This window comes from Erythrolamprus reginae, chromosome 4 (genome assembly GCF_031021105.1).
Source record: "Erythrolamprus reginae isolate rEryReg1 chromosome 4, rEryReg1.hap1, whole genome shotgun sequence".
NCBI lineage: Eukaryota > Metazoa > Chordata > Lepidosauria > Squamata > Dipsadidae > Erythrolamprus > Erythrolamprus reginae.
Window position 1 is genome coordinate 113,950,605 of NC_091953.1, and position 22,778 is coordinate 113,973,382.

General features: G+C 38.2%; 1 protein-coding gene across 2 annotated transcripts in view; it reads left to right on the forward strand.

Moving 5' to 3' along the window:
* The window catches only part of LOC139166958 (WASH complex subunit 2-like), a 49,423-nt gene extending 26,863 nt beyond the window's left edge, over positions 1 to 22,560 (forward strand). For both annotated transcript variants that reach the window (XM_070751255.1, XM_070751256.1), the window contains exons 19-29: positions 3,297 to 3,451; positions 6,323 to 6,455; positions 8,771 to 8,902; positions 9,055 to 9,171; positions 10,145 to 10,252; positions 11,711 to 11,812; positions 13,383 to 13,505; positions 16,107 to 16,298; positions 17,255 to 17,833; positions 19,342 to 19,510; positions 21,021 to 22,560. In XM_070751255.1, coding sequence (XP_070607356.1) covers positions 3,297 to 3,451; positions 6,323 to 6,455; positions 8,771 to 8,902; positions 9,055 to 9,171; positions 10,145 to 10,252; positions 11,711 to 11,812; positions 13,383 to 13,505; positions 16,107 to 16,298; positions 17,255 to 17,833; positions 19,342 to 19,510; positions 21,021 to 21,157 — 1,947 coding nt within the window. In that variant the 3' untranslated portion in view covers positions 21,158 to 22,560. The remainder of the gene's footprint in view (positions 1 to 3,296; positions 3,452 to 6,322; positions 6,456 to 8,770; positions 8,903 to 9,054; positions 9,172 to 10,144; positions 10,253 to 11,710; positions 11,813 to 13,382; positions 13,506 to 16,106; positions 16,299 to 17,254; positions 17,834 to 19,341; positions 19,511 to 21,020) is intronic.
* Positions 22,561 to 22,778: the final 218 nt, after the last annotated feature.

Below are 22,778 nucleotides of genomic sequence, written 5' to 3' on the forward strand. Positions count from 1 at the left end.
TTTAGGGGTAGTGATTTCTGACAGTCTCAAAATGGGTGAGCAGTAGGCAGTAGGAAAAGCAAGTAGGATGCTTGGCTGCATAGCTAGAGGTATAACAAGCAGGAAGAGGGAGATTGTGATCCCCTTATATAGAGCGCTGGTGAGACCACATTTGGAATACTGTGTTCAGTTCTGGAGACCTCACCTACAAAAAGATATTGACAAAATTGAACGGGTCCAAAGACGGGCTACAAGAATGGTGGAAGGTCTTAAGCATAAAACGTATCAGGAAAGACTTAATGAACTCAATCTGTATAGTCTGGAGGACAGAAGGAAAAGGGGGGACATGATCGAAACATTTAAATATGTTAAAGGGTTAAATAAGGTTCAGGAGGGAAGTGTTTTTAATAGGAAAGTGAACACAAGAACAAGGGGACACAATCGGAAGTTAGTTGGGGGAAAGATCAAAAGCAACGTGAGAAAATATTATTTCACTGAAAGAGTAGTAGATCCTTGGAACAAACTTCCAGCAGACGTGGTTGGCAAATCCACAGTAACTGAATTTAAACATGCCTGGGATAAACATATATCCATTGTAAGATAAAATACAGGAAATAGTATAAGGGCAGACTAGATGGACCATGAGGTCTTTTTCTGCCGTCAGTCTTCTATGTTTCTATGTTTCTATGCTATTGCTATGAAGCCAATTTTGCTTACTATAGAACTATGATGGTGAACCTATGGTATGGTGCCACAGGTGGCACGCAGCACCCTCTCTGGGGGCACACAAGCCTTCGCCCTAGTTCAGCTCAACCGCACATGTGTGTACACTTCCCACCGACCACCTGGCCATTGGGTCTCTGGTACGCATGTATAGGTGGCATTATTCTTCAGAATCTAGCTTATGTGTTCAGTAGGGATTTTGAATCCGGGAAGTTGAATTTGTTTTAAATTTGCATATCACATGACTACAAGAAATTCTGGGCAGTACATAAAGCAACTTAGCAGTAAAAATAAGTAACAAAAGATGGCAAAAACTAGGCAACGGGAAATTTATCCAAAATAACCAAAAGCCTGGATGCGAAATCAATTCTCTAAGGCCCTCCTAAATACCAGCAAGGAAGAAGCCACGCAGATCTCAAGAACCTAATTTCAGAGGAAGGGACTACAACAGAGGTAACCTCCTTCCACGGTCCCAACAAATACCATTGTTTGGCTACTCTTGGCATACAAACCTTCCTGATTGAATCAGCCAGCGATACTACATGAGACACGCAATCCTTCAAGTAACCCAGCTTTATGCTTCTAAGGCTTTATAGGTAACAAGCAGCACCTTAAAATCACACCCCAAAGCACACTGCAACCAGGAAAACTCACAAGGCAGAGCTATTATATGGTCATAGAAACATAGAAGACTGACGGCAGAAAAAGACCTCATGGTCCATCTAGTCTGCCCTTATACTATTTTTTGTATTTTATCTTAGGACGGATCTCTGTTTATCCCAGGCATGTTTAAATTCAGTTACTGTGGATTTACCAACCATGTCTGCTGGAAATTTGTTCCAAGGATCTACTATTCTTTCAGTAAAATAATATTTTCTCACGTTGCTTTTGATCTTTCCCCCAACTAACTTCAGATTGTGTCCCCTTGTTCTTGTGTTCACTTGCCTATTAAAAACACTTCCCTCCTGAACCTTATTTAACCCTTTGACATATTTAAATGTTTCAATCATGTCCCCCCTTTCCCTTCTGTCCTCCAGACTATACAGATTGAGTTCATTAAGTCTTTCCTGATACGTTTTATGCTTAAGACCTTCCACCATTCTTGTGGCCTGTCTTTGGACCTGTTCAATTTTGTCAATATCTTTTTGTAGGTGAGGTCCCCAGAACTGAACACAGTATTCCAAATGTAGTCTCACCAGCGCTCTATATAGCGGGATCACAATCTCCCTCTTCCTGCTTGTTATACCTCTAGCTATGCAGCCAAGCATCCTACTTGCTTTTCCTACTGCCCGACCACACTGCTCACCCATTTTGAGACTGTCAGAAATCACTACCTCTAAATCCTTCTCTTCTGAAGTTTTTGCTAACACAGAACTTCCAATACAATACTCAGATTGATGATTCCTTTCCCCCAAGTGCATTATTTTACATTTGGAACCATTAAACTGCAGTTTCCATTGCTTTGACCATTTATCTAGTAAAGCTAAATCATTTACCATATTACAGACGCCTCCAGGAATATCAACCCTATTGCACACTTTAGAGTCATCGGCAAATAGGCAAACCTTCACTACCAAACTTTCCCCTATGTCACTCACAAACATATTAAAAAGAATAGGACCCAGAACAGACCCTTGTGGCACACCGCTTGTAACCTGTCTCTGCTCAGAATACTGGCCATTAACAATAACTCTCTGATGTCTACGCTTCAGCCAGCTGCAAATCCACTTAACTATCCAGGGATTAAGTCATATTGAGGCATGTCCATCACTGCCTTCATCACTTCATTCTGGAAAAGTTAAAACTTCGGAATAGTCTTCTAGGGCAGTGATTTTCAACCTTTTTTGAGCTGCGGCACATTTTTTACATTTACAAAACCCTGGGGCACATTGAGCGGGGGGGGGGCTAAAAAAAGTTTGGACAAAAAAATTCTCTCTCTCCCTTCCTCTTTCTTTCTCTCTCTCTCTCCATCTCTTTTTCTTTCTCTTCCTTCCTCTCTTTTTTGCTCTCTTTCTCTCTCCCCCCCTACCTCCCTCTATGTCTTTCTCTCTCTCTCCTTCCCTCCCTCTCTTTCTCTCTTGCTTTCTTTCTCTCTCTTGCTCTCTCTCTTGCTTTCTTTTTCTTGTTCTCTTTCTCTCTCTCTTTCTTTCTTTCTCTTGTTCTCTTTCTGTTTCTCTCTCTTGCTTTCTCTCTCTCTCTCTCTTCCTTTCTTTCTCTCTGAGCTTCGCGGCACACGGCACACTGGTTGAAAAACACTGTTCTAGGGCAATGATGGCGAACCTGTGATGGCACGTGGAGCCATACTGGAGGGAACACGAGGCAGTGCCCTATATCAACTCCAGCGTGCATGCGCATGATGGCCAGCTGATTTTTGGCCTTAGGGAAGGCCATTTCGCCCTCTGGAGGCTCCAGAGTGCGAAAAACAGCCCAACAGGCAAACTGGAAGTTTACACAATGAGATTGGCTTATTTGAAGGTTGGTATGTCACTATTTTGGTGGCATCTTGGTTGCATTCATTGATGCACTTTGATTTGAACCTCTGTACCTGAATAATGAATTGAATAATAATTACGTAACAACTGGTATATTTTTAGGACCATTGGAATAATAAAAAAGAGGTCAAAGCTACTCCTGAAGGAAGTAAAAAAAAGGAACCTGTGAAGTCTGCTTCTGGGGCCAGTCAAGTTATTAAAAGAGGCCTATTTGAAGGAGGAGAAGATGATGATTTTCTTGTTACCACAAAAGACAGGTAAAAGATTTAACTACAAGAAGGAAAATGACATGTTTATTTATTAACCTTGCTGTTGTGTTCGCATATACACTTGTACTGTTTCAAGTGTAACAAAATGTAACAATCAGCGTGTAGCAAAAAAAAAAGAAGACCAAAAAACCCCACACACACTAGTAAGAACCCCTCAAATGAGGAAAAGTTAATTAATCACAAATTTGAGATCCGCATGACAAATAATCTACAAGTCTCAAATTTTATTTCGGGTCATATTGACCCGAGCAGAACAGCAAGGTTAATACTATATTTTATATGTGTTTGTGTGTGCGTACATATACATATAAATATGTATATATCTACACATACATATAAATATCTATATTTATACATATATAGAGAGAGAATTGTCCTAAAGAAACAGTTGCCATCACGATCTCCGGATGGTTTAAATTTATTAAACTACTAAAAAACTACTAAGCTTTCATCATTCCCTACTTACACTCTGATGAATGCTTAGTTTTTAGTACTTTTAAATAATTTTTTAAACGCTCCGGAGATTGTGATGGCTACTGCTTCTTTATTTATAACTATAATTGGAACTCACATTTTTGGAGATGTTTCGACGAGGTCCCACTCGTCATCTTTAGGCTGGTGCTTTTGTCCTTGTGCTAGGGCGAACATAGCGAGACCTGAGCTGCCTTCCCTCTATAAATACTGGTGGGTGGGTGTGGAGTGCCCGCTCAGCAGCTGCAAGCTGTGTTGAAACTTCCTGGTGAGTCAGTGGGGTAACACTTGGGGTTATTGATGTAATTGATGTATGCTGATTAGTTGATATCTGTGGATTGGGGATAATATCCTGAGTAGTTGAAGCTTGCAGACTAGTTAGCTGTTTTGTAATGTGTGTCTGGGGTGTAACAATTTTGATTTAGCTGTGAGTTTGTGGTCTGGTCATGTGTTTATGGTGTTTGTCAGTTTGTTTTGTGTGCATGTCAGAGGGGGCACATGACCAGACCACAAACTCGCAGTCAAACCAAAATTGTTACACCCCAGACACACATTACAAAACAGCTAAGTAGCCTGCAAGCTCCAACTACTCAGGATATCACCCCCAATCCACAAACATCAACTAATCAGCATACATCAATTACATCAATGACCCCAGGTGTTACCCCACTGACTCACCAGGAAGTTTCAACACAGCTTGCAGCTGCTCAGCCATCACTCCACACCCACCCCACCAGTATTTATAGAGGGAAGGCAGCTCAGGTCTCGCTGTTTTCACCCTAGCACAAGGACAAAAGCACCAGTCCCGAAGATCATGAGTGGGACCTCTTCAAAACGTCACCAGAAATCTCTGAAATTTACATGGTAAGAAACCCGAATATGCCAAGACCTTCATACCTGTACCCATGAAAAATCTATGAAAACATATCTCACATGTTTTTGCTGAATTTGAAAATTAAGGGAGACTAGGATAGATCTATTTCGGCCTTATTTAGATATAGATATACAGATAGATATAGATATAGATATTTATATGTACATATATAAAAGAATGATTGGTGTGAAAAATAGTCATAGTGACTTTTTTCAGTGCTGTTGTAACTTTGAACGGTCACTAAATGAACTGTTGTAAGTCAAGGACAGCAATCTGAGTGGAACAAAGTAACTCTTTAAATATTGTAAGACAAATAGCTGTGTTTCCATAGAGTAGCCTTGAGCACATGTGCTACATGGGATTCTTTCATCTCTACCAACCCTTCCTGGGTCTGCTATTGTAGATTTTCTTCTTCCTTCCATCTTTGGTGACTTAAAAAAATGTTCTCAGTTTATGTTAGTCAAATAATGGTAGGATTGGATCTGATTAATCCTTAGAAGAGTTGCCACCAGGGTTTATTAGGGCTGGAAGCTGCATGGGAAGTCAGCAAAACATACCCAAATGAAGTGAGAAGTACCATGGTTATATCCATGTTGTAATCAGGAATTGGAGAGCCAATTTTTATTTATTAATTATTATTTTATTAATTAGGTTTGTATGCTGCCCCTCTCCATAGATTCGGGGCGGCTAACAACAGTAAAAAGACAATATGAACAAATCTAATATTAAAAGTAATGTAAAAAACCCCAATTTAAGAAACCAATCATACATACAGACATACCATGCATAAATTTTATAAGCCTAGGGGGAAGAGAATATCTCAGTTCCCCCATGCCTGACGACATAGGGGGGTTTTAAGGAGCTTACTAAAGGCAAGGAGGGTGGGGGCAACTCTGATATCTGGGGGGAGTTGGTTCCAGAGGGTCAGGGCCGCCACAGAGAAGGCTCTTCCCCTGGGTCCCGCCAAATTTGGTATAGTGGTTATTACATTAGGCTAGCAATGAGGCTGTAAATTCTATTTTCACTTTAGGCACAAAGCCAGCTAGGTGACTCTCGGCTCCAGAAAGAAGGTTATTATTATTATTATTATTATTATTATTATTATTATTATTATTATTATTATTATTAATTGGACTTGTATGCCGTCCCCTCTCCATGGACTCGGTGCGGCTCACAACATATTATGACAAACTGCTTCTGAAATCCTGTCCAAAAAAGCTTCAGGGACTAATCTAGGCAATCACCAGAAGTCAACAACAAGATTAAAAAAACCAGAAATTATAGTTAGTTAGAGATTTTAAAATTAGTTAGTATAGACAATATAATACTTAACTGTTTTAGCTCTTAATTTTACCTTACTGATCAAATATTTGTGAAAATGATTATGAAGGAATAATTGCAGAATTCCAGCTATTAACAAAACCTCAGATACGTTGTTAAAATACCATTGTAGTAAAAAGATAACAAGGAAATAACAGATCTATCTTGGACCAAAATTTCTTTCTTTCTTTCAGCGGTAAAAAAGCACCTCAGAAAAACGTTGTTCTTTTTGAAGATGGCACCCTGCCCAGCAGCTCTCAACCAACCTTAACCAGCCCACAACCAGCATCATCTGATGCCCAAACAATAACACTTCATACAGATCAAGTAAGCAGTAATTGTGACTTTGTAAACATTAAAGGCTTAGCATTCACCGACTTTTAGATGCATCTAATGAAGGTTTGAGGGGGGAAAGGTGGCATTTCTGAAGAACCGTTCCTCTTAATAATAGTCAGTTATCTGGAAATATTAGATTGTATGTCCAGTCTAAGAATAGCAGAGTCTTATAGTCTTATAGAAATTTCTCAGCTTATTAAATTTATTATGAGAGTTTGTGGATTGGGATTCTACTTGAATCACATGTACAATGAAGTGATGGAATCTGTTTTATTTAGTTTTTACAAATAAAAACTAAGCAAAGCTATCCCATACAACTTCCTTCTATTTTCCCCACTGCAATAACCTGAGGTGGGTTGGGCTGAGAGAAAGTGACTGACCCAAAGTCACCCAGCTGGCGCACTTTCAAATATGGTGCCTTAACCGTTTGACCAAACTGGTTCTGTTCTGTCGAGCTGTCTGGTAGAATCCTCCCGAAAATGCACAGATACAATTTCAGACCACACACACGTTTGAAAATTCAAAACAATGTTCTTTATACTGAAAATGCAAATAAACGAAGCCCTCTTTTTGTATAGCAAAGAGCACTCATCTCCAAACAAATTGGTAATTTGTACAAGTCCCTTATCAGTTCTGTGATACTTAGTTTGCAGCTGTGAGGCAATTCACAGTCCTTATCCTTTCACAAAGTGAAACACACTTTGCTCTGGTTTAGTTTCAAAGCGGGGAAAAATCAGCACACAAAGGTCAAAGTCAGTAAAGCAGTCACGAAACACAACGATCAGATAATCCTCCACAATGGCCAAACCCACAGGCTGCTATTTATAGTAGCCTCACTAACTACCACAGCCCCACTCAACCTCAGGTGGCCTCATGTTTTTTGATAATAATCTCTCAGTTGTTGCTGCCTATGCATCGCTCTCCGCATGCGTGGCTGTATCATTAACTCTTGTTCCAAATCCAAGGAGGAGCTAGATAATTGATCTCCTTCTGAGCTGTCTGCCACACTCTCCTCCTCCCTGTCACTCATGTCTTCTTGGTCAGAGGAGTCTTCATCAGCAGATTCCACAGGGGGCAAAACTGGCCTGCAGCATGTGGATGTCTCCCCCACATCCACAGTCCTTGGGGCAGGAGCTGGGCCAGAGCTAACCACAACAGGTTCTATCCACAAATTCTTACTAAAATAAATTATTTCTTTTAAAAAAATATTATAAATGATGTATCTGGTGGATGACAAACACAACAGGAATCTTTTGAAACAGTAATTTTCACTACTATGTCGTCTAAATTTAAATCCCAGTTATAACGTAGCTTCCTATTTGTCATCTGGATAACAAAACAAATCACAAATAATAATAGAAACTTTTTAATCTAAAACATTGGCTATTTTGAAGTTAAATTAAGACTGGATTTTCTAGTGAAACGGATTAAGATGAAATAAATTAAAGTTGCGGCCCTATTTGGACAGGGAGTCCTTGCTCACAGTCACTTATCACCTCGAGGTTCGATTACTGCATTCGGAAACTCCAGATCGTGCAGAACGCGGCCGCGAAAGCCATCGTGGGGCTTCCCAGATTCGCCCACGTATCTACAACACTCCGTGGCCTGCATTGGCTGTCGATCAGTTTCCGGTCACAATTCAAAGTGTTGGTCATGGCATTGGACCAGAGTACCTCCGGAACTGCCTGCTACCGCACGAATCCCAGCGGCCGATAAGATCCCACAGAGTTGGCCTTCCCTGGGTCCCGTCGACTAAACAATGTCATCTGGCGGCCCCTAGGGGAAGAGCCTTCTCTGTGGCGGCCCCGGCCCTCTGGAATCAACTCCCCCCCCCCGGAGATTAGAACTGCTCCCACCCTCCTTGTCTTCCGTAAACTACTTAAGACCCCCCTATACCGCCAGGCATGGGGGATTTGAGACATCTTTCCCCCAGGCTTATTATAATTTATGTTTGGTATGTATGTGCTGTTTGGTTTTTAATTATGATAGGGTTTTTAGATTTGTGCCATTATAATATTGTTTTTATCGTTGTTGTGAGCCGCCCCAAGTCTTCGGAGAGGGGCGGCATACAAATCTAATAAATTATTATTATTATTATTATTATTATTATTATTAAACAATTAAGATGAATTAAACAATTAGCAGTTTCCTCCAATTGGAATTCCATGAATTCCATGAGCTAATTTTAATACAAGATATATATGGGCATCCATCATATTGATTGTAAACTACGAGTGCTTATACTTGTAAAAAATACAGTTTTCCAGGGAAAGGGGTAGAATCCTTTTCTTTTACTTCTTGACCAGGAAAATTTCTTGAAAACATCACAGAAGAAATTAGTAGAAAAGAAGGCAGGACCTTCGGAAGAATCTGGTACACATCATGGTTATAATCTTGGAGAAGAAGGAAATGTACTGGAGGAAGAAAGGAAGGAAAAAGTGAGAAAATACTTTATATATAATACATATATGTGCTTTATTGGACTGAGGTTTCCTAACTTTGGATTACCAAGTCATTTGTGGTATAAAATCAAGCTACTTAATCCATTTGTTACCGGCCCAAATAATAACTTCTGTCTGTGAACTTCCAGCTCTTTTTGGAGAAAGATGCCAAGAAAAAGATGAGAACTGTAATCAGTTTATTTGAGAATGAGGAGAAAAATGAAGTTACGGATTCTAGTAAGAACAAACAGATTGGAATGGGGAAGGTGAGTAACATGGGGGAGGTACTCAAAATATCTAATTTTCTTTCTCTGTTCTTAATTTGTAGGACAACTTATTTTTTTTTTAGTCTGGAATAGATTTAGGAGTTATAGCACTGGCATCACTCCATTTTTCCCCAAAGAATCCCAATTTGCTATAAAATATGTCCAAACTGACAACATACTGTCAGTATATTTCCCATTGTGCTTGCTTACTCTTCTGTAATCCCTTTCTCTCTTGTATCTCCACTCTGTGAAAGGAGGAAATAGATCATGCACAGGAAAGTTTGCCTAAAGAGATCACTTCCCTCACTTTCTCTTCTCCTAGCATTTTCTACTCTGCAAGGGAGAAAAAATGGAAGCAATTCCTTTAATTGGTTTCTCCTGTGCTTGACTTGTTTTTTCCTTCTTTCCTTTTTCCTTCTTTCCCCCTCCTTCCACAGTAGAGAGATTGGAAAGGAAGAGATTACAAAACACTAACAGGCAAACAGTAGAGAATACAGACACAACTGCTTGTATGGTTATATTGTTTTCTGTATATACTCCTCCGTTGTGTACCTGCTTACTCTCTTATAATCCCTTCCTCTCCAATGACTGAAAGTATAAACATTAATTCCTTCTCTCTAATTATCTCAGCACCTGAGTGAATATTCCAAAGAGTAGGAAAATGGGGAGAACAAAAGTCGAGTTGTAGTCATGCCATTTCATTCTCAGCATCTGCTTCGCTTAACAACAGAACGGCTGGTCCTAACTGGGGTCACTAAATAAGCACTAAATCTGTTGCCCACCAGACAACATGAGTGGGCTGGGTTATTTGTATGCCGTTCCGAGTCTTCGGCATACAAATCTAATAAATAATAAGAATATTTTTGCAAACAGATGAATTCCTCAGCAAATAGCTGATCTGCTCTAACTGTTACATTTTATCATCAGTTTTTGACGTTGTGTTTTGAAAACCATTTAATGGGCTTTTTTCCAGCCTTCAGAGAAGAGCACAGGTGTGTTTCAAGATGAAGAACTTCTCTTCAGCCGTAAACTGCAGGAAGACAATGATCCTGAAGTTGACCTTTTTGATAACAAAAAAGTGGTAAATGCTTTCATTTTTTGTTTTCAATTTTTATTTCCAGATTGTTAAATAACAAGCAAAAGTTGAGCATTTCTGTTGATTCAATGGATTGAATGTAAGCTTTAAAAAGTGTTATAAAGGATCTGCTAATGGACTTTACATTATGACGGTGTGGGAAGGTATGGACCTCCAAACACTGCTAAATGACCCAGACAGCAGAGAAACAGAGGGAGTATAAATTTTAAATAGGCATGTAACTTTTTAAAAGCGGATAAGTGGACATAATTCTTTTCACAGAAAGTCATTTCATAATTGAAGAATTCACTTCTGATTGTAAGAAGTGCATAAGAAATGCCTTTTTTATCTCTTTACTTATTTACTTAAGTTAAATTGTGGCAACTTAGCTTGTGAACCACCATCTGATACTACCTTCCTATAACATTAGAGATTTGTTAGAAACAAGTAAAAAGTATTTAGGAAATATCCCAAAGCTGCTTCCCCCCCACCCAAAGGCAACTGGATTTTCTGGTTTTGTTTGAAGACATTTTATTTCTCATCCAAGAAGCTTCTTGGAAGAAGCAAAGAAGCGAAATGTCTTGTCATCCAAGAATCATATTTAATTATCTAAGTACCAGAGCCCACTGTAACAACATTGCCAAAAAGGCATTAAGAGTAGTCAATCTAATCTTGCATAGCTTCTTCTATGGCAATATTACACTGCTAACTAGAGCATACAAAACATTCGCTAGACCAATTCTCGAATATATGGAGCCCGCACTGCATATCGGACATTAATACAATCAAGAGTGTCCAGAAATATTTCATGAGAAGAGACCTTCACTCCACTGCTTACAACAGAATACCTTACACCACCAGACTTGAAATCTTGATCTTAGACAGCTTAGAACTATGTCACCTTCGAGCCGATCTAAATGTAGTTCATAAAATTATCTTCCACAAGGTCCTACCTGTCAATGACTAGCTTCAGCTTCAACCACAGCAGTACACCAGCACACAATACACAAACTTAATGTAAACTGCTGCAAACTCAACTACAGAAAATATGACTTCAGCAACAGAGTAATCAAAGCCTGGAATTCACTACCCGACTCTCTGGTTTTTTCCCCAAACCCCAAAAACGTCAATCTTAGACTGTCAGCTGTTGACTTCATGCCATTCCTAAGACATTTGTAAGGGGCGTGCATAAGCGCATATGTGTCCCTACCTTCCCTGTCCTATTGTCCTCATTTATCTGCACTTACTTTGTTTATGTTTATACCCAAACCTGCTATTTTGTACATTTTTGACAAACAAACAAATAGAATAAAAAATAAAAACCAGAAAGTCCAGTTGCCTCTTGAAAAAAAGAACTTTTGGGACAACCATCACCTGGTTGACTGAGAATCTCCAGAGATATTTAGGAAATAGTTATTTATTTATCCTATATGATACGTATGTATATTTCTGTTTCAATTTCAGATTTCAAGCCCTAAAGCAAAATCATCATCTGGAGAATGGCTTTTTGGGACTGATGACAATGCTGATGATGGTCTCTTTAGCAATTCTGCCACAAAGCCCTTGGTATTTAACATGTTTGTTAGTTTGTTTGTTTGTTTGTTTGTTTCTTAGATTTGTATGCCGCCCCTCTCCGTAGACTCGGGGCGGCTAACAACAGTAATAAACAGCATGTAACAAATCTAATGTTTAAAATAATTTAAAAACCCTTATTAAAACCAAACATACACACAAACATACCATGTATAAATTGTATAGGCCTAGGGGGAAAAGGGTTCAGTTCCCCCAGGCCTGATGACAGAGGTGGGTTTTGAGGAGCGTACGAAAGGCAAGGAGGGTGGGGGCAATTCTGATCTCCGGGGGGAGCTGGTTCCAGAGGGTCGGGGCCGTCACAGAGAAGGCTTTTCCCCTGGGTCCCACCAGACGACATTGTTTAGTTGATGGGACCCGGAGAAGACTGACTCTATGGGACCTAACCGGTCGCTGGGATTCATGCGGCAGAAGGCGGATCCGGATGTATTCTGGTCCGATACCATCAAGGGCTTTATAGGTCATAACCAACACTTTGAATTGTGACCGGAAACTGATCGGCAACCAATGCAGACTGCGGAGTGTTGGTGTAACATGGGCATACCTAGGGAAGCCCATGATTGCTCTTTTGTTGTAATTAATATTTGAAAAGGTCTCAGATGTTGCTTTTTTTTAATTGCTTGAAATTGTTTAAACCAGATAATAAAGGTATACAAATTATTCTAAGTTCTGAGTTATCTAAGCTTGAAACAAAACATTTTTGCCCTCCTTTCAAGAGCACCAATGCCATTTGGCTATCACAACATTTGCTACTCTACAGTTTACAATGAAAGGTCTTCCTAAGAGCAAGCTAATGAATACATACTCAAGGATAATTGCCAGAAGCAACATGTTACTTTGAAGAACTTTCTGAGATGGCCATAAAGATCTTTTTGCTACTTTTACCATGTAACACTATAGTATTTCCTTTTTGTGTAAAATATTTTGCTACTTCAAAATGTACACACACACACATACTCAGAGAGGTTGAGAGCAGTGTAAAAAAAATGTAAATAGTATTGTATCAGGATCCAATAGTACTGCAAAACGTTCCTTCAGAATCTAAAGTTGCAACTTTAAATATGGCAAACAAAAATTATAGTTGTTTTATATAATATCAAAAGGCTTCAAGCTGACTGGCTTTTTTTTTTCATTTTACAGTCCAACATTATTTGAAAAGACAAAAAAGCTGAGTGGTGGGATGAAGTTGTAGATCAATATCTCTGTTTCCTTTTTTCTTAATTTGACATGATTTTACCTCTAACCATGTAAAAGTTTAAGCAAGCTGACAAATAATTGGAATAAATTGTATTGATTTTACCATTGTTTGGTAAAATTGTTTCTATTGTTTAGACTTGATAAATTCAGTATGCTGAAACAAATAAGTTGGTTTTAAGTTATTATAAGAGAATGCACAATTTTGTTTTTGTTGTTATAAATCTTGTTTTTAGAGCTAGATACATATTTCAGTTTTTAATGTTAACGAACTTGCAACTGCTTTCATAACTAACATAAAGCAAAACCTTGCTTTTTAAAATTTGTTTACTTTAATTTTATTTTTGGGAAGGTCCCGGAAAAGAAAAAGATAATAAAGAAAGACAGCCCTGTTTTATTCTTGGAAAAAGATAGTAAACTTCTGCAGAATAATCAACACGACAAACAAGGAGAATCAAAAATGCAGGCCACTGAGGTTTGTAAACTACAATTTTGAATTCCGGGTTAGAATATATGAAACTTACATATCTTAACAAGGAAAGGCATTTGGATGTTCCATAACCATTAGTAAAAAGGGTAAATGTCCTCAGATGGAATCACATACACACAATCACGCCAGTTGTACTGTTCCCATTTCACAATGCAGATTGGAGTAGAAATGTAAACCAATAGTAAGTTTATACCAATTCCATTCATTATACCTCCCTATATCTATAGCCTTCTCTGCGGGCACGCCCGCCATCACCAGCTGTTCTTCTGGGTTCTGTCGTGTGTATGTGCGCCAGCCAGCTGCTCTCTTCTAGGTTCTAGCGCTCCGCCGCGCACACTCCAATTTTGGCACATGGTGCCGAAAAGGTTAACTATCACTAAAATAGATAGATCTCACTTACCAGCTCTCTTGTACCGCAACTGTTCAAAGTTGGAATACTTGGGTGGGCAAACCAACAACTTTGCAACCAATCCTGACATTTATGACCATCTCAGTATCCCACAGTCGTGGGATCACTATTTGCACGCAGTCAGAATGAATACAGACGGATTGTACATGAACCCGTCACAACAACATTTCTATATGTAAGATTTCACTGAAGCTGGCAAGGTAAACATTTCTGCAAGTAAAAGATTGTAAATGCAATACCAGGCAGTGTGCCAAATGCAATATGCATAGCAGTGGTTATGGCAGAAAATAACTGCCATAACCACTGTACTATGATATACAGTGTTCCCTCGATTTTCGCGGGAGATGCGTTCCGAGACCGCCCGCGAAAGTCGAATTTCCGCGAAGTAGAGATGCGGAAGTAAATACACCATTTTTAGCTATGGACAGTATCACAAGCCATCCCTTAACCCTTTAAATCCCTAAATTACCATTTCCCATTCCCTTAACAACAATTTACTCACCATTATTACTGGTACTCACCATTGAATAAGACACTTAGTGATCCTGATATTTATAAACATAATAATTTATTAACAATAATTATTATTTTTTGTTATTTATTTGCAAAAATTATTAGTTTGGGCATGTATGATGTCATCGGGCGGGAAAAACCATGGTATAGAAAAAACCCGGGAAGTATTTTTTAATTAATATTTTTTGAAAAACCGTGGTATAGGCTATTCGCGAAGTTCCAACCCGCGAAAATCGAGGGAACACTGTATACCATTTCACAGCAGCAACCTACAATATAGCATTTCTGAAAGTTTCCTTTTTCAAAGAGATATGCTCACTCAAATGAGATTTTTGCCCTGAGTTTATACATTCTTTTAGGTGCATTTTATCTTTCCTTTCTTCTTGAACAGGGGTCCTCAAACTTTTTAAACAGGTGGCCAGTTCCAGGTCTCTCAGACTGTTGGGGGGGGGGGCTGGACCAGCTGGGTGGGCATGGCTAGGTGGTCATGTGACTGGGTGAGCGTGGCCAATTTAACAGCCCATTGAACAACACGCACAAATGAAATTTTCATTGGTTTTGCTCCTGGGGGTGTTTTATTTGCTTTTGTTTGTATGTTGCTCTCTTGGTTGACTTTTCTTTTTGCTAGATCATTTTGTTCAGTTGTTTAGGAGTCTAGTGGTCCACTTCAGAAAGCTCAGTTTTGAAGCAATTCTTCTCAACCTCAAGGAACATGAGAAATCTCTCTCTTTCTCTCTCTCCCTCTGTCCCTTTCTTTCTGCCTCCCTCTCTTTGTCTATCCTCTGGAGGTGAGGGAGGTGAAAAACAGGCCGTTTTCACCCGTTTTTTGGCCTCTTAGGGTGTCTGTGAGCCCCATTTTTTACCTCCCCCACATCCAGAATATCTCTGCAGGCCAAAATTGTTTCTTTGTTTGTTTGTTTGTTTGTTTGTTTGTTTGTTTTATGATTTGATTTGATTTGATTTGATTTGATTTGATTTGATTTGATTTGATTTGATTTGATTTGATTTGATTTGATTTGATTTGATTGCCGCCTCTCTCCGCAGACTCGGGGCGGCTAACAACAGTAACAAAACAGTATAATCCAATACTAAAAACAGTTAAAACCCATTATATAAACACCAATCATACATACAGACATACCATGCATAAAATTTTAAAGGCCTAGGGGGAAAGTGTATCTCAGTTTCCCCAAGCCTGGCGGCAGAGGTGGGTTTTAAGCAACTTATGAAAGGCAAGGAATTGTTGGCCTTACCTTTCAGCTGCAACCCACGGGGCTCATGAGGGTAAGTCCTTCGCTTGTCCAAAGGATAATGGGTGGGGTGATGTGGGTGAGGCAGCCTCGTGGTCCTGTACGGGTTGGATTAATGGCTTCAGGCCATACCTTGAGGACCCATGTGCCTGACCTTTTACTGTCTCTCTCTTTCTGTCTCTGTGTTTCGGAGATTTCTCAATACACTCTAGAAACAGATTTCTAGATAAAACAAAAATGATCCTGTAAGAGTAGAAAGCACTGCGGCAAGTCATGCTTTCTGTACTTATTTACTTTTAAGGTCATTTTGCATTGTCGCTTCCATTTTTACTGATCCCTCTTGAATCTTTTCCCCCAAATGCATATTTGCTTAACCTGCTGCCACAAATAATAAATTTGATTTTACTTTGTAAGGGAGAATTGGAAATTAACCCAAAAGATAAACTATACAAGAAAACGACTACTGTGAAACCACCTTTAAAGGGACCATCTCACTTACCGGATGACACAAAGCATAGCAAAGTAGCTTCCACAAGAAATGCTACAGAGATGGGAGTTAGTTTTGACAAACCTATGGAAGCCAACACACTGCACAACGTCAACAAGGTAATTTGATAATGAAGTCTTTATAAAGAAGATTGTTTTAATGAACTACATAGGACTTATTTTAGTTGCCAGATGGTATCAAAGTATTTACTGATGTAGAAAAAAAAGGTAGTGAATGAAATAAATGTATAAGCATTTTCTTTTCCACATTTTCACAGGAAAAGGGAAGAAATATTATATTCAACTTGGTGTGGTTAATTTAAATTGAATAGTGAGCGGAGCAGAAGGAATTATTAGGTTAGCCTACTCACCTTAATAAAGAAATGTTTTTTTTAAAAAGAATATAATTTGAAAAGACATTTCATTTCAAAAGTACCTGAAATCAAAAGGAGAAATTGTGAAAAAAAGTACTTCACTCAAGGTCCATCTTCCATTGTCACATTCTGATGTATAAACTCATTTAGATGGATTCCTTCCTTTTTGGCCTCAAGGTTGATGAATGCCAATTTCAAAATACAGTGGTACCTCTACTTACGAACTTAATTCAATCTGTGACCAGATTCTTAAGTAGAAAAGTTTGTAACAAGAAGCAATTTTTCCCATAGGAATCAATGTAAAAGCAAATAATGCGTGCGATTGGGGGAAACTACAGGGAGGGTAGAGGCCCTGTTTCCTCCCAGGAGATTCCTAGAGAGGCCCCACGGAGGCTTCTCCCTGCCTTTCCCGGCACTGTTTCCTCCAAGGAGATTCCTAGAGAGGCCCCACGGAGGCTTCTCCCTGCCTTTTCCGGTTACAGTTTCAGAGGCTCGGGTATGTAAGTGGAAAATGGTTCTTGAGAAGAGGCAAAAAAATCTTGAACACCCGGTTCTTATCTAGAAAAGTTTGTAAGTAGAGGCATTCTTAGGTAAAGGTACCACTGTAGTAGCGTTTCTTTTAAAGATGTGGCTTTGCCTGCTCTTACTGCTTGCCAATTTGTACTGTTTCTTACTTTGCATTCTTATCAACTCAAATTACAGGAAAGAATCAAAGTGGGTGGGAATCGGAGGCCACCAACCAGAACTGCCAGGCGATTAGCTATCGAAGAACTTGACAAAAATGAAATAAACACTGCAGAGAATCCATCTCTGCCTATCACAAAAGGAAACTCTGGGCCGCCCACTCTATTATACAATAGCGAACTGCATAGAAAGATAAATACTGAAAAAGCTTGTCTGGTTCCATCAACCCACAGCAGCAACCAACCCAACGAGTCAAAAGATAGTCCTCTTTTAAAATCAACAGCCCATTCCGAGGTGGATGATCTCTTTGAGTCCAACAAACTTTTCAGCAAGGATAGCAACTCTAAAGCAACACAGGAAGCTAAGGGCATTGTAAGCCAGGATGCCAAAAGCGAGGAGCTGTTTCCTTCTGCACAAGGGGGTACAAGTTGTGATGACCGCTTCCATTCTAAAAAGACATTAAAGAAATTAAGTCCAGTCCCTTTCCCGGAAGAAGAACAGGATATCTTCATCACTAGTAAGAAAACTGCGAAGAGAAAAGAACCGGAGCTCCCATCTCAGTTACCTCAAAATTTCCCAATCAAGGACATTTTCGAGGTAATTTTGAAAGAATTTTTCTCTTCAAACCTGGAATCTTTTGACTTTGTTCTTTCCGACACAAGGTATTCAAGTGAAACAACTTAGCATGAATGCAATTTGCTTAAATGAATAAGTAAATAAGGAAAAAATGGAATAGATTTGGAATTTTTAATTCCATTAGCATTTTTGATGACATCTCCAGTCATGTTAAATCATTTTTTTTTTTAAAACCTCCAAACAGTGCCTAGAACTGTCCTGAATCTGCTTCTTCTAATCACATATTGATTGATTGATTGATTGATTGATTGATTGATTGATTGATTGATTGATTGATTGATTGATTGAATTTATAGTGCCCCCCTTTCTCCTTGTGGACTCAGGGCAGCTTACAACTGTAAAAACATAATAAAAATTTTAAATACCGCAACACATAACTAAGAACAAGTAAAAAATCTAATCCAATAAAACAGCACACCGTCATTGCTCATGCATACTAATGGCCGGAGTGGAGAACCATCGCTCAACGGCCCCAGGCCTGCCAACATAAATGTGTTTTAAGCATTTTTCGAAAGGCAAGAAGAGTGTGGTTGGTATGAATCTCTGGGGGGAGTTGGTTCCAGAGGACCGGGGCCGCAACAGAGAAGGCTCTCCCCCATGGTCCCTCCAGCCAGCATTGTTTGGCCGATGGGACCCTGAGGAGTCCGACTCTGTGCAACCTAATCAGTCACTGGGACATGTTTTAGGAAATAATATTCAATATTGTTTCCTAAAAAGGAAAGATTAGAGATGATCAGAGTTGGTTTCAGAGAGGGTATCTTAAGGGGGCATGCTACAGTATGCCTTAAGGCTGGAGACTTAAAACCTTACCCAAAGCAAGACATGGACAATCATGTTAGCTGTCCCAGCTAATAGTCAGATATACCTGCTCTTCTCTCATGAGAAATCAAGCCTTATTGAAGACTAGGAGCCTGTTATGGACTTTATACATAAAAATGAAATTATGATTTATGTTTTTGATGATTAAATAGGATAAATTATAAAAAGAAGAGTAATATGTAATTTTCAAAAGGGAAGTTAAAAATTATTTATACTTATAACTGCTGTGAATAATATTGGGAGCCCCTTCATTATATCTTTTCCCTTTTTTTAATTTTCCCTTGATTTGTTTTCATTCCTTACACTTCTTGCTTTTTCTTTGATGTTGTTCTATTTCTTCTCTTTCCAAACTATTAGTTAGTTTTAATTTTAAATGATGTGTTTGTTGGGTGAGGAATTAAATTCAGTGAATTAAATGAATGGAATCATTTTATGGAACCATACTTTCCAAGTTTAAAATTAGAATACCGGTAATTCATATTCAGATTTACAACCACATAGAACTAGCGGCTTAAGCAGAGCTGGTTTCGGAAGCTTAAGTTGCAGAAAAGGAGAGCTACTTGTATTTTATTTTACAAGTACTAACCAGAAAAAAAGTACATGCCTTCAAATATCATTTTTATATTCCGCAATCCTTTTCTTTCTTCAAGGATGATATATTTGCAGTAGAAACTGTTAAACTGCCAGACAAAGCAAAAGAGGTGGAAGTTAATTTGTTTGATGATGATGTTGATATCTTTGCTGATCTTGCTGTAAAATCAAAGGAAAAGAGTACCAGAAAGAAAATGGAAGCTGTATCTATATTTGATGAGGACACAGGTAAAAGAAATCCCTAATATTTGTACAAAGATCTGCATTCACTGACCAGTATATCTATAGAAATAAGTTGAGAAAGAATTTGCTAATAATTTTGCTAATTTAAAAAAAAAAAAAGCCTACCACTAGGCTAAGGGCACTCCCTTGGTTGGTAGGATTGGGGAATTTCAGAATATTTAATATATTTCTTTAGATACACAGAAGGATCGTGATTCTATTTTTTATTAGAAATGTTGAGCCTCAATAGGAAGAGATTATCATCCATGAAGGAAGAGCATGGCATACCGTATTTTTTGGAGTATAAGATGCACTCTTTTCCTCCCTAAAAGAGACTAAAAATTTGAGTGTCTTATACTCTGAATGTAGCTTTTTTTTCTGAAGCTTTTTTTCCCAGTCTAACTAGGGTTAAGGATCTTCCCTGCTTTTACCTTGGAGGCTTTTTCATTGTTACTGTATGCGAAGAATGTTTTTCCAGCCCTAAGTCTTTGCAGGCTTTTTTTCATTGCTTTACTTGCTCAGAATAAGTTTCTTTCCAGCCCCAAGAAGTGCTAACAATGTTCCCAGCTCTTACCATCTTGTAAGTTCTTTCATTGTTACTCTCTCCAAATAAGATTTTTTTTAAAGCCCTAACCAGGGGGTAAAATAATGTGCTGAAGCTGGCCAGACTAAGGACGCTAGCCAGATGAATACCTGGTAGGAAGATTTTCCCCTATATTTTCCTCCAAAAAACTCCAAAAAATATGGTGTGCCTAGAAAGAGGTGGAAAAACATGTGTGCTTCAGGAACCTAACGGAGCTTGCTCTGTTAATAATATTGGTTCAAACTAGATTCCATAGTGTCTTTGAAATTCACATTTTGGAAAATTCATATTCTATCCAATGGGGAGTATAATTATTGAGATTGTAGCAGTTTGTTAAAGCATTTTTAGTTTATTCAAAAGGCAGCCATGGTAAGAATCTATGGCACATTGTCTTTCTTGGTATAGCTAGCTTCTAACTTGGTGTGGTAGAGGTTACACTTATCAGAAAACACATTAGGACAAATACTGTACTAGATTTGATTTTAAGTCAACATACATACATACATAGATACAGTAGTATGATACTCTTAACAGATTTTATAGTTGCATTTTTCTGTACATTAGAAATTAAAATTGGGGGCACTATTTCGAAGGGACTCCACTCAATCCATTCAAGGCTTTTGAGTCTCCTGCACCCTTGTTTGAGTCCTTTCAATTCAATCAACACTAGGATTTCCCGTTTCTCTTATTTCAGACCTACCACATGTTGTGAGGAATGCATTATTGATGTCTTTGCTAAGAATGTGCCTAGGATCTAGCAGACTTTTTATCAACATCCTTCCCTGTACTCCTTATATGTAACATATTATATATAAATATTGATATTATATAATATAAATATTATATATAACTCATCATTTTCTAAAAAAAAATGTCTATGAAACAGTTCTGGTCATGAACAAGTTCAGATTAACGGTTTTCTCCTCTCTCTAGATGACATCTTCTCCCCTGCTACTCAATCTAAGACATCAACAAAAAAGACCACTTTTCAGCCGGGCTCAGGAAGTAAGAGTGAAGTTAGAACAGCAAGCACTTTTGATGACCCTCTCAATGCATTTAAAGAGCACTAATAAAGAGACATTTTATTTGCTGAACAATTTCTTTTCAATTTGTCACTGAATGCTAATTCCTTTATTTTCTAATCAAATGCACAATGTGACAAAACAGAATATTCCTGGACTCATTCACTTATCTATTTTATTCCACGTGGCATTTTTTTAAAATGTTATAAAAGCTATTTGAGCAAACAATAATTGTCCTAATCAGCTTGTTACTAATGATGTAATATACAGTATATATATATAGAGAGAATATAAATCAAAATTGCAGAACATTTAATGTCGATAAGTGGCATTTACAAAATCAATATTTTCTGATCTATAGTGTATGCAAATTCACTTTCCGGAATTAAGTTTGTAATTATAGTTCATGATTATGAGAATCTGAATTCTCCTTTTGGGTATATCCTTGGTTACTGATAAAAAATTATTTCATTTTGCTGGAAAGGATGGGGTTAGATGGAATGGAGTTTTCCACTATCATATACTGTATACTTTCAGGTAAGTCTTTTTTTCAATAAGGTAACATTATATTTTTTTTAACCAAATTTTAGTTAAAAAAGATTCCATCAGTGAATAAGCTGTCATGTATATGTATATCATGGTGTTTTGGTAAAAAGAAAATTAAGGTCTGCCTGTCTGGATGGATTTACATGCAAGTATATATGAGAAATACATGTACTTTAAAAAATAATACTGTATACACTCTCAGATAAGCCAGTTTGTGGATGAGCTGAACCCAATTTTTTAATGTGCATTGTATTACTCAACATTCTTGGCTTATCTATCAGTATGTATAATATAAAACTGTCTCTAACCTGGCTTGAGTTATTTATATCATATATACTTTAAATGTTTGCTATTTTTCTTTCCCTTCCTGCACATATACCCTTCTTAGCAATTTCTGGTAATTTTAGCCTGAAAATTATGTCTGATTTTAGATGTAAGAGATTGCATAAGAGTAATCACTGATTTTGCATTATATCCGAATTCCATTCTTGTTGAATCTGTTTACCTTAATGTTATATCACCATCAGGCAATACCAGGCAAAAATGCACATTTTGCATTGAATGTATTGATTACACCAATTACTGGATACTGTTTTATGTCAAGCACTATGCATTTTCTCCACTATTTTGTCCAAAAAGCAAGGTACCGGTATATGTATTCAAATAGCTCTTTGAAGGAAAAGGCTGATTTCTCATTGAATTGACTGGATGAATAACACATAAAAGCCTGCAATGACAGAATTGTTACACTGGCTTACATCTGAAGTTCTTGCAGTTGTAGAAATCTAACAAGCTGGGTCCGTCTATGTGCAATCCTAAATCCCCAAAATGTAGCATTTAACTTTCATTCCTTAAACCCTTCCCTTGGGAGGAAGAACAGTATAAAATAAAATTAATAAATGAAAGATATTGTATGACACTCTTTGATTCAATGAGGTCAGGTGGGGTTTGGTTGTCATAGTTACTGTCCTAAAAGAAACCCAGAACATCCAGGAGTACGGATGTAAGAAAGCACCAAAAATGAACTGCTGATATTTAGCAGAGATGCCATGGCAAGACAAGACCCTGCATAGGATGTATCATTGACAGATAGCTGAGGTGATAGACATTGGGAAATGTTACC